Here is a 12,172-nt window from a genome sequence, read left to right on the forward strand (position 1 = left end):
AAAAAACCATAAAGGATGACCATGGTAGTAGTACTGTGAAAAGTTAAAACAGCAACCCACAAGATTTGAGTGTTCCACAATTTAAGTTAATACTGGGAATACCATCCAATATAAAGTCTAAATGATATTGTTTCAAACCACCATAGCCTCCGACATCATCGTTAGTTCAGTAATAAAAAGACAAGGGTCCTCTTTCCCGATACTACAAACACAGCCACTAGATTTAAACTCAGAATATTCACTAGTGAATTTTAAGAGTCAGTAGTAGCACAAAATAGAAATATCACATTCCATGCAAACCTGGAGAATGGTCAGAAGTAATCCAAAAATTCTAAGCATAGTGTCTGCTGCAGAATCTCTAGAGGGACCAGTGCATCTGGTTATTGGAAGAGCCACATCCTCTGGTGCTTCCTAGACCAAAGTATTGACGGTTCCCCTGTGGAGCTAACTCAGGCTCATCAGAGAACTGACTATTCACAGATTGTGAGAGTTGTCCCATGCCCAGATCACGTGGCATTTGTTGTGAACGACTATTACTGGCTGCATTGCCCTTGAAACTCCAAGTGTTTCTTGTTAAATTACTTGCTATAGCACCATGTGGTGCCATTGATTGAACCACTGGAGCTCCTTCCGCATCTTTAAAGTTGTCCACTTCAAGACCGGATGCTTGGTTTCTGGAGCCCCACGGCTGAGTTGACAGAAGAGAGAGAGCACAGCTGGAGTCAGAGACTCTTGCAAAGCATTCATCTGGAGGAATTCCAGCATTGGTGAAGGCTGTTCCACCTGCTGAAACTTGCATATACGTGTGGGACATATGAGAGAAGGCATTAGCTGGTCGACTTTCTGAGTTCCCTTGCCATTGATGGGGAAATAACTTCCCCATACCCATGGGCTGGTTGCCAGATACCCGATCACCATCTCTTGCCGTCGTCCATACTTCCCTCGTAGGTAGCCTTGAGTGCGTTGTAAAATCCATGAGAAAGCCTCCAACTCTACCGCTGGCTTCTGTCAATTAATTAACAAAAGTGTGAAAACCATCAAACAGAGATAAAGTTGTAACTGGAAATGACTGGGAAAAAATGATTATATTATGTGGCAGTGTTAGTATTGCCCTCCTAAAGAAGTATACTGATCTCGTCTGACCATGGAGAGACGACGACAACCGCCCACAGCGTGAAGCTAATAAAGAGCTAGGTGGTGGCTTTCTCCGACGCTCATTATGCCCTGCCAAACGTCTACGACAACTCCGCTTTACTTGGTCAAATTCAGGTAGCTGATGAAACCTGTACACGAATTAGCAGAGAGGTTAATCTTAGCAAGGCATATAACCTTTTATGAATGATGGGAGTAATCAAATGTGTTCTACAGTAAGAAAAATAAAATAACTGGCAACATGGAGTATAAACAAATGGGTCTTAAATGAAAATAGCAAGGTGCTATACCATATCAAGATTGCTAGTTGATCAGCTCATCACAGTGCAAATAAATGACAATTAAGATAACTCCAGATAACGCATCATACCAAGTATTACTAGTTGATCAGCTAATCAAATGGCACTTGAAGCAATGCTGACCAGAGTCCCTTAAATATGCAATCTAACAAGGTAGCATAGAAAGAATGTTTGAGTAGCCCTACTTCTATAATATTGAAAGAGATCCCTTAAAGCCATAAAAAGAAATACAAATCCACAATCCCAAATGCTGCAGGAAACCAAGTACTGAGAACTTTAACCAGGTTTATCATAGATATGTATAATATGACCTTATCCTGTCAATGTCATGTTAGCTTCACGTTTATTGTTGTGTTGGTCATGTTCAATTTGTTTTGTGTTCATGTCAGACTGGGTAGGCTGGTTGTGTTGGAAAGTACCGTTCCTTGTTACAGTTGGTTTCATTATGTCTCATTGAAAGAGTAGTATACTAGGCTATTGTTAAGCATTATACATACATAAACCAGCCAATCTTCAGGGAAAGACATTGAGTGAATTGAAATCTAACTTCAGAAGAATTGCTGGTACCCACCATGAATTTATCCTTGGTCCTGGTTGTAGCTAAGTGTTGCCATCTTTTTCCAACTATTCTCCTATAGTGCTATTGCATGTTCTACAGCATGTTTCACAGAACACAGACAAGGGGTCTAATTCTTTTCTTCTGTTATTAGGTTTTCTCAATTATACTACATAGTCTTCAAACAAATGATAGGGTTCTTGAATACGGCATTGGAACTTCACAGATTTAACTTTTTATACTTTACCCGGCGGCCTCCATATGTTGTCCTGAATCAGCCTAATTTTGATTTAATCTTTAAATCATGTTTTCCCCTACCTCTTGATAACAACAGAAGAAATGGTCCATTGAGCCTCATCAAACTTCCTTTCTAGAGTCGTGTGGTAATAAAAAATAAGTGCCTGCTAATTCACACAGAAAACAATTTGAAAATCCAAAACCCTTCCCAACTTGAAGTATTTTCCTCACATTAATGTAAACACAGGGATACAAGGAAGCAATGGGCCTTACCTCTTCATGTATGCATGATGCACTTACATCAAAATATGATCCTGCATGGAAGCTTAGATGTAATAGGTTGGGCTTTGGGTAGTTATGTTATAGGTTCTTGGGTTTCATTGTGACGGGCCTAATTTATAAGCCCATAAAGTGGGGGTAAAGTCATAACATGGAATTAATAGTTAAGCGATTGAGTTAAATTAGGATTTGATGAGGTTGGCTGAAATAAATCAACACCGACAGAAAACAGAATCGCAGTCATCCAAAACACAGCAGACAGTTTGACTAAATAGAACCTGATGATGGTGAAAATAAGATATCCTAAAGAACCTGTAGGGTTGTTGCTTAAGTGGTAAAAATATCAGAAGAAGTTAACGGTCAGATGATGAGAAACTGACATGAACAAAATTTAGTAAGTCACAACAGCAGCAAAACAGCAAGTAGAGAAAACTGATATATCTCACTAACCAACCATTTGATGAACACAAGGTTCATGTCGATGGTAGTAGGGATGGAGGAGAGTAACATAGTACACCATAACAGCGCTGGAGATTCTGACAGAATACGGAGGAACTCATAACAGTGTTAGGAAATTAAACAAGAAGAGGATTAGAAATCACCTAGGGATGCTCATGGTAAGAGAATGAGTTCTGGAATGCTTTCTGGAGAAGTGTCTGACAGTAAAGAAAACACAAAAAAAGAAGAAAAGGATATGACCAATAGGCTTAACCACCTATGGCCTGCGGGAAAGGCTTCACCACCAGTCCCAAACCAATGATTCGCCACCTTGGTTGCCACTTGCTTCACCATAAGGGCTGTAACTATTCACCACAGTGCACACATTCACATAGAGCATAGTTTTCTCAAACTCAAATCTGCGGGCCAGCTGCCCCTTCCTCCTTATTTATAATAATCAATGACCACAATACAAAATTAGTAACCCTTCTACTGTGTGGGGTTACTTCGCTGCCAAGATATTTAGGAACTTCTAGAAAGAAGATCCCTTGCTATTTCAAAATTAGAAACTTAATAAAATAAAAAGAGACTCTTGTGGCTACTAGTTTTAATGACTAAGAGCCTATTACAAGAATCGACTAAAGTAGCTAAGTAGCTACAACAGTAAAAAAGAAACTACGTAATTAGTAACTCCTAAAAGATCTTTGCAGCTCCAGAACGATCCCACGCAAGCTGGCTTCATGGGCCCGCACCAGGTCCACATGAACAGTACCACGTGAACAGTCTTCTTCCATGAACTGCATCAGGATACTTAATAGTTTTAGGAGTTCTGTTATGATCCTATTAAGTCAATTCAGTAAAAGTGATTAGGCATCCATTTATGGGTTGAAGAAATTTAAAAGGTTATATATAAATGTATAAACCCCCCCCCTGCTAATCAATTGGACATGATTTGAATAATAGAATTGAAGTTTTGAGGGCTCTTCTTCAGGCCTACTGCTTTCTTCTTCTTCTAGTTCTGGTTCTTTTATAGCTGGGTGATATCCCTCCATTAATCTTCTTCTATATTCCTCTTGATTCACTTGTTCTCTCTTTTATCCTCTCTTTTCATATTGATTTCATAATTTTGATCATCTCTTGCTGGTTATAGCAACTGATAACCTTACTTATCTGTTTCTGAGAGCTGATCATCAAAAATCGGCTATAAAATCTCAGTTCTTGTTTATAGCTTGAATATTAAGCAGGCTGGGCTTCAAATATTATCTGATCTCTGATTTGTAATATTCTCTCATTAGTTAATAGATCTGTTACAACTACATATTTGACACAAATTTCAACCAGATTTGGTCATGGATTTTGAGATAGTGATATTCTCTTATTTTCCTATCTATTCGTGTTGATATATGTTGTTGTTGCCCTTACTTAACAGCTCAAGCTTTTGGGATAAGAGGTTGTAACATACTATCAGAACAGGGAAGTCAAGTATTCGATCCCTAGTAAGTGCAATGGGGCTCCCTGACACATTCATCCTCAGTTGCACATGATGGTGTTTCTATATGGGTGTGTGTCACGTACAGGGTCATGTGTGTACAGGCTTGCACGTGCGGAGGGTTTTGATATATTGTTATTGCGCTTAACAGCTCAAGCTTTTGAGATAAGCCGTTGTAACAATTCTATCCACATACTGCTCTATCAATCTTGGACCGTTAGTATGGTTCAGCAGCCATGTTTTCTTCCAGATTTCATGTAGAACTCTGAACTACATTATTTGGTATCACAGCCAAACTTGAGCCAACCTAAAATCTTCATAATGGAGATTGAATCACATATCAATGACTTGGTACTTTGAATAAAGGATGACATTTACTCAATCGAAAAAAGGTATCCGAGACATGAGAGCTACTTTTGTGGGGTTTAAAGAGTATTATAGAAGGCCTCTGAAGAATTCAATCAAAAAGTTGAAGCTCTACAGCGATGAGCTGAAGATAAATTGACCAAGGAATCTCTTGAAAATGAAAATTTAAAGAGGAGAATACAATTGAAATTGAAGGTGAATTAAATGACAATCCGATCAAAGTTGAGGAGTCCCCCACATAGATCGAAAGCTTGGATTTCGTTCTCCCTCAACAATTCTTCAATAACAAGAATCCGACAGTCACTGATTATGTTCTTGAGAAGCAATGGAATGTTGAATCAAGGCAACCGATTATGGACGCCGATTGAGTCGTGGACATCCTCCCATACTTTAAAACTCAAGGATGAGTTTTTCCAACACTGTGCGAATTGAAAATGCAGTTGCATCAAACTATAATCTTGTATGAAGGCTTAAATATAAGTCTAGAAAGCCCACAAGTGGCAGGTGGCAGTCCAATGGGCTGAAATGAAGTTTTGGATTATTGGTTTACCCTTGTAATTTCTTGGATTTTATTATAACGGCCTAATTTATAAGCCCATAAATAGGGGGTAAAGTTAGTACACGGGATTTGTAGTTAAATTGAGTGCTTAAGTTAGATTACAATACTTTATAGGCTTAGGAGTTCTGTTTTGAGTCTATTAAGTACAGTCAGTATGAGTGATTTTTTTTTTTTTTGGCAAACCAGTATGAGTTATTAGAAGTCCTTTATGAGTATAAGTTTAAGAAGTTTAAAGGTTATCAATTGGGCATTATTTGAATAATAATAGAATTGGAATTTTTGAGCTGTTGAGCTCTGCAAACATGGACAAAGACTCTTCTTCGGGTCTATCGCGTTCTTCTGCTATTCTTCTTCTTCTAGCCCTAGTTCTTCTACTGCCAAGTGGTATCCCTCTATTACTCTTCTTTTATGTTCCTCTTGATTCTCTTATATTCTCTCTCTTATCTTCTGTTTTCATATTGATTCATAATTCCGCTTGTCTCTTACTGGTTATAGCAACTGAGATTCAAATCTGATATTCTGAACTCTATTTGATCTTACTTGATCTGTTCCAGAGAGCTGATCATCAAAATCTGCTATAAAATCTCAGTTCTTGTTTATAGCTTGAATATCAAGCAGGCTAGTTTCATCTATTATCTGATCTCTGACTTTTAAGATTTTTTCATTAGTGAATAGATCTGCAAAGAATTTCAACCAGATCTGCACGTTCGATTTTGAGGCATTGAATTTCTCTTACTTTTGTATCCATTCTATCCATGCACTGCTCTATCGATCCTAGACTCTAGTGTGGTTCAGCAGCTTGTGTTCTTCTAGATTTCATCTAGAACTCTGAACTGCATTAATGCACTACTTGGGAAGCAAGTGTGGGGTGAATATATCACTTTCTCATCCCTTTAGCTTTTGCTAAATTAGTTTCATATCATATCTTCCCTCTTTATAGTTTTGTTTTGGCTGTTATCTGGCCATTTTCACTTTTCAGGAGCTCATAAAGACCTGGATCTTCACCCCTTTTGCCAAAAAGCATTAAAGTTATTGTGAAGCATTCTTAAAATTATCATACAGTCAAACAGAGAGAAAAGGGGGGGGGGGGGAGTGGGGAGGGAACGCCAGGATTGTTAAAGACAGCACTAACTCTACACAGAACATGGCATTGTCCTATCAGTGTCAGTCATTAGGCATCAATGGGAGAGACATGCAAAGGGATAACAGATCCCGTCCTCAGGTTCAGTATTTCCAGCCCATCTAAGTTTTTTTACCTTACCAAAGTACCATCAAACTGAACTTCAATGGTTGCTTGTTAGAGATCCAACTAAAAGCCACAATGTACCACAGGGCATCCAATAGGCAACACTTATTACACTAAAGCTGAGCGTATTCCACAATCATTTGGGTTGCGATTTGCATCTGATCAGGGGCACATGACTTGTTACTGGAGGTATGCCCGGCCACCATCAACAGTTGGTGGAGTCATTTGGGTCCTTGCACTTGAAGATTATTTCATTCTGTAGAGAAGTTAATTTTTTAGTGCAATGCTGAGAGTGGCCAGCTAATGAGATAGCATACCAGCTAGCCAGGGAAGGGTTAATAAGGACCAGATGAAAATAAAGACAAAGATTCCAACCAAGTTTCTACACCCTCTCATTTAGTGCCTTATGCATCATGCTTCTATTATCCACCCTCCTGTAAGGGTCTCCTATGATGGATTTCTTCCTTTGAACCATAAAACAAATATTAAAAGCCCCGGCTGCCATGGTACATTGGAGGAGCGGGTTTAAGTCCGAAGGTAGCCAAATAATAGGACCTATTCAAGCCCACCCATCTAGGGACCCTGCAAAAGTTTGCACCAGGTTATAGCCTTTTTTGGTCCCCAAAGATGAAAAAGAACTCATTGATGCCTACAAGTGGAACTTTCAGGTTTAGTGAATAAAAAACTCAGTTTGGGATAGAGAATTGGGTAGTCCAACTGATAAGAAAGAATATACTAGTGCTGGCCTAACAGACAGCTAATGAAAGCAATAGTTGACTGGAAAAATTAGGATATCATAGGTCAAATACATTGGATTGATAAATGATCTTGCAAACTAAGATTTAAACAGATTTAAGGTTTAAAAGTGGATGGAGAGACTGATATACTTGTAGTATCGTATTCTTTTAGATCAAACGGCAGTAACAACCTTAGGAAATCTTTCGGTTGAAAAAAATTTTGGAAATCAGAAGACAAACCCAGGCAATTGCTCACACTCAGAAAATTGAAATCATTAAACCTTCAGAATAGAGAGGCATTTTTCCACAGGGCCAAATTACCAAACAAAAACATTCCATCTGTCATAATGAAGTAAAAAGAGTTTATATAAACTCAGGCTCCTAATATTAACCCAAAAGTAAGTCCCAACAAAAGGTGACATCCATTGCATTTTGGTCTAATGTTCTAACATTAGATTCCTGCGATCTTGGCTCCTAGGTAGGCAACTGAGGAAATCTTTCTATTGATAACGAAACTCAAGTAAAATGAACAAACTTCCAATCCCGAAATAAGAATCAAGCACAAGGTGACAGGAATAGCATCCAACTCAATTTAGACTTTGAAATAAAATATGAACAACCCAAAAATGCATGTGGATATAAAATGACAATTCAAAACCAACACAAAACAACATTAGAATTGGCAAGACTCAAGCCACCACCAAGCCAAAAGACTAAAAACGCCCCTGTAGACCAAATGAAGAGAAATTTAAAAAAAAAATCAGCAATTATCTGACCCAATTAATGCAACCACACCATAAAACTTGTCCTTCTTCAACCCTATGTGGGTCCCATCACCGAAGGAACTTCTACATGAGCCCTAAAAGGTCCAACACCAACCCACTTTTAGTAGACTGGACTCAAAAAGAAATCCTCTTGGACTTTTTCCTCCACATCCCTAAGGTTGTGTTCTTTCACAAAGAAAAATAATTATTTATTCACTCTAAAGTTTTGTGACGTAATGGCTATTCAGGTGGGAAATCAATAATAATTTATTCCCCTAACTTGATTTTGTGTTCCTACAAATATGTGCACTGGATGCAGTGAGAAAGGGTAACTTTTTTTAAATTTGCTTGTTTCCCCTCTCACCTCTCCCTCGTTTTGTGACCAAACATATAAGTGGCTTAGCTTTCTCTCACTTTACTCTTCCCAACGCCTGTAAGAAAGCAATCAAACGAAGTATAAAGGAGGTAAAAAGAAGTAAACTTAGAAACAACCGAGTCACACAACATTGGAGAGTCACCAATGGGACTTTGACAAACATTCTCAACTATAAGTCAACACAGTTGGTAGATTGTCATTCATTAATTCATCCATTCATTCAGAGGTAGAGAAAGAGAGAAGGTTGGCATAGCCTTTTTATTCCCCTCACACAAATCCTATTTCGTAACTCTAGAAATAGAAACTTGATTTGAATGAAATGAAAACTAGAAACTTTCAAAGTCCACATAATCTTTTTGATAAAAATAGAAATAACTTTCTATTTGAAAAAAAAAAAAAGAAGAAGAAGAAAGAAAGTTTGGACAGCAAGACTCCACAGCAGGTAATGTGCCACTAGAAAATTCCCCAAGTACACAGTGTAGAAAATCCTACCATGTTTCTAAGTAAGATGATCTCATTTCAAGTGGTGTGGCCAAACACAGCCTTGATAAATCCTAAACTACTGAAATTTTGACATGGACCGACAACCTTTCAGCAATTTAGCAACAACTCGCTCAAATGATGTCAAATTTGTGCACCCTAAGGATTTTTTGTTGGCAGATAGGATAAGTTTAACAATGATACCAAAGTGCCAAGGCAATTACTGACTAAGAGACATCATCACAAGTAGATGGCATTTTGATACCCAAAGCTTTGGATTTGAGAGTAACCACCACAAACCCTTGTCATCCTAGTCATTCATAGTTACTTGAAGTAAACTAAACCAAACTAAGCCTAATCCCAACTAAATGGAGTCAGCATGTACAGTTACTTGAAGTCATTCTTGAAATTAAATCCTTAAAGAGTAATTTTCCCCTTCCTGAAACCAAAAGTTACCTACAAAGACTCATAGCAATGAACTGGGTAACATAAAAATCAAATTTGTAAGAATATGTAATATATAAACATAGAATCGTAGCAATAAACATAAAAATCGAATTTGTCAGAACAAAGACAAAGTAACAACAAAGACAAGATTAATGAAAGACCACCATTTAATAACATTAGGTATTTCCCCTTCTACAACAGTAAAAACAAAGACAAAAGTTTCAGAATAGTGAAAGACCACTAATTTTAAGATAATTTACTTCCCTCTATAACAGTAACAACGCCACCCACAAAATTCGCTTAGACAGTAAGTGCTATTACTACAACAGTAGAATGTCGGTACAGCAAAGTCAAGGCAGCCATCAACTGAATTTAGAAAAAAAAAAAAAGGAGGCCACTCATCACTGACCTTATTGGAACAACAGAGGTAGGAAATTAGAAAAATGATCTAAAAGATAAGTTCCTTCAGAGTCTTAAGAATCAACAAGCACATATCGACAGCACGAGCACCAAACATCCAAATTTGAACTTGCAATCAATTCCCAAAATCAATAACATAGAATTTTTTGGTGAAATCAATCAATAACATAGAAACATACAAAGGCAAGATACCATCAGCCAAAGCCTAATAACACTAAGAAACAGCTAACTTAGAGCCTTAAAACACAAGAAAGCTACAAAATAGGCAAACGGTATAAGCAGCAAAAATAATGACTGTACGAAGCAAACGCAACAAACAGAAACAACCCCCCCCCCCGGCCCCCAAGGCCTCCACTAAATCAAGCCCGACAAAAGCATTCTAGAGTAGCTCAAGACGAGCTAACCAATTGAGAAAACAAACTAACTCGAACACGAAAATCAGACCAGAAGCATACAAGTAGAAGTCTACAACTCCAACCATGGCAGAAATAATCAAACAATCAAAAGAATACCTTATTCATCCTAACATTCCACAAAGTAGAACATGATCACAAGGGGGGAGAGAGAGAAGGGGGGAAAAAAAAAAAAAAAGAAGAAAACCTAACTGACCTGCTACACTGCTGACAGAACCTCTGCTCCAAACCTCCAACGATGACTTTAGGAGACTTGGAGTGCATCCCACAAACTTTGTGCCTGGAATAATAAGCCTTGGCACCGCTCAGATCCACCTTACACCCCTCAACCTGGCACCTAGGAGGCTGCCCACCTTGCACAACCCCTCTCCCCTTCTTCGTCGGCGCTGCCATCGGCTGCTGAGGAACCGATACCGATGATGACGACGACCCACAACCTGATTTGGCAGGAATTCCAATACCCACATCTTCAAAGTAGATTTTCTTGCCGAATGTTAACCCATTGATAGAATCGGACGAACCAGAAGCCCCAGACAAAGCTACAGAGCTAGTACTCATCTCCATGTGATGTGGGTCTGTCTCTCTCTCTCTCTCTCTCTCTCTCTCTCTCTCTCTCTCTCTCTCTACTCTAAGCTCCTCCTATCCATGTCCGTAAAAGTTGGGTGGGGGCAATAGATAACAAGAGGTATGGATGATGGCTTAAAGATTTAAAAAGGTCTCTGATGGTGAAAAAGGGGACGGTGGGTGTTGCTGGTTACAGCTCCCCGTCTTCTGTGCTTCTGCTGCTGTTGCGGAACTATAAAGCCGACAACTGCCATTTGGCTCATGCCAGCTTGGGTATTAGTACACTCTCAGAGACTCAAAAAAATTTAGAAGAAAGTGAGAGAGTGAATGAGTGCGTGCGTGTGTAATTGTGTATGTTAGTTCCTGTCTTGAGAAATGAGAGAAACAGAGAGAGAAAGAAACCTTGGAGTTGGGTTCAGCACTGTAGAGCTTTTGAAATCTTCTGTTACGGTCATCAAAGTGGGTATCACAGTGTGAACTCATCAACATTTCTCGAGAAAATAAAAGGAAAAGGCAAAGGCACTAAGAGAGAGAGAGAGGAGAGTTATGAGTTTAGTACAGTAGACGGTGAGGGTCTGTGAGAGAATTGGTGTTTTAGTGAAAAAGGGCAAAAAAAGAAGAAAGAATGACTCAAACCACTTTTTGCTTTCCAATTCCATAAATAAGTTCGTTCTTGTTCTGTACCCAAAAAGAAAGAAGAAGACGAAATCTTTGTGTTTTTTAAAAAGAATATGCTTTTTAAATTAAAAAAAATTGAGTTCTTTTGTCCAATTGTTGATATTTTAATTGGGGTGTACAAAATTCAATGGGCACGCTGAAGTGAGTCCTTGGGAAAGATTGACGGCTTCAACATAGCTGAAAAGCCTTTCCTTTTTAAGTACTATTTTTAGGTTCCAAAAATGAATTGGTGGGTTTGGTTTTATATAGCCTTTTTTTAAAGTTTTTAGTACAAAGATGAATTGATGGGCCATATTTGTTAAAAAAGATCAATTTTGCTCTCAAATTTGTGTGGAAATGATCCAAAGATGGAGGATCCAGTGGAAAGGAAGAAGTAATGAAGCTAATGCCTACTTTGTCAAGAAGGTATATATTGAATAGATTTAGATATGGATTGATGTGGTCTTCAGTATGAAACTGTTGATGGAGACACACACTATAAAATCTAAATCAGCATTTAGAATTGGAAGATGGTTTCATATGCCATGGATCATGGATGGGTACCTTTTTCTTTTTTTTTTTCTAGCCTTTTGACTTTTATATTGTTACATAAAAAAATATTTTTTAATATTCTTATGAATAATTTAGGGGTATCAATCGATCGGTTCAATTTCATCCAATTTTGATTGGGTT

At 38.2% G+C, this 12,172-nt stretch overlaps 1 protein-coding gene across 2 annotated transcripts; it reads right to left on the minus strand.

The window, feature by feature from the left end:
• Positions 1–70: 70 nt before the first annotated feature.
• Positions 71–11,315, minus strand: LOC122643010 (squamosa promoter-binding-like protein 14). 2 transcript variants are annotated; one of them, XM_043836640.1, is made up of 4 exons: positions 10,880–11,315; positions 10,455–10,835; positions 1,144–1,283; positions 71–1,002 (listed from the first exon to the last, which is right to left on the minus strand). In XM_043836640.1, the coding sequence occupies exons 2-4, from the start codon at positions 10,820–10,822 to the stop codon at positions 359–361; spliced, it is 1,152 nt and encodes a 383-aa protein (XP_043692575.1). In that variant the 5' UTR covers positions 10,823–10,835; positions 10,880–11,315; the 3' UTR covers positions 71–358. The 2 variants fall into 2 exon arrangements, with proteins under 2 accessions (XP_043692575.1, XP_043692574.1); XM_043836639.1 differs by having other exon boundaries at positions 71–1,005; positions 10,878–11,314.
• Between the last annotated feature and the right edge of the window lie 857 nt (positions 11,316–12,172).

This window comes from Telopea speciosissima, chromosome 10 (genome assembly GCF_018873765.1).
Source record: "Telopea speciosissima isolate NSW1024214 ecotype Mountain lineage chromosome 10, Tspe_v1, whole genome shotgun sequence".
Taxonomy (NCBI): domain Eukaryota; kingdom Viridiplantae; phylum Streptophyta; class Magnoliopsida; order Proteales; family Proteaceae; genus Telopea; species Telopea speciosissima.

Bases quoted from the DNA above. Each gene is read 5' to 3' on its own strand.
- LOC122643010 (XM_043836639.1), bottom strand. From the start codon at position 10,822: ATGGAGATGAGTACTAGCTCTGTAGCTTTGTCTGGGGCTTCTGGTTCG. The intron at 1,284-10,454 runs GTCAGTTAGGTT...ATTCGTGTACAG, and splicing joins TTCTGTCAGCAGTGTAGCAG to GTTTCATCAGCTACCTGAAT. The intron at 1,006-1,143 runs GTCAGACGAGAT...ATTAATTGACAG, and splicing joins GTTGTCGTCGTCTCTCCATG to AAGCCAGCGGTAGAGTTGGA.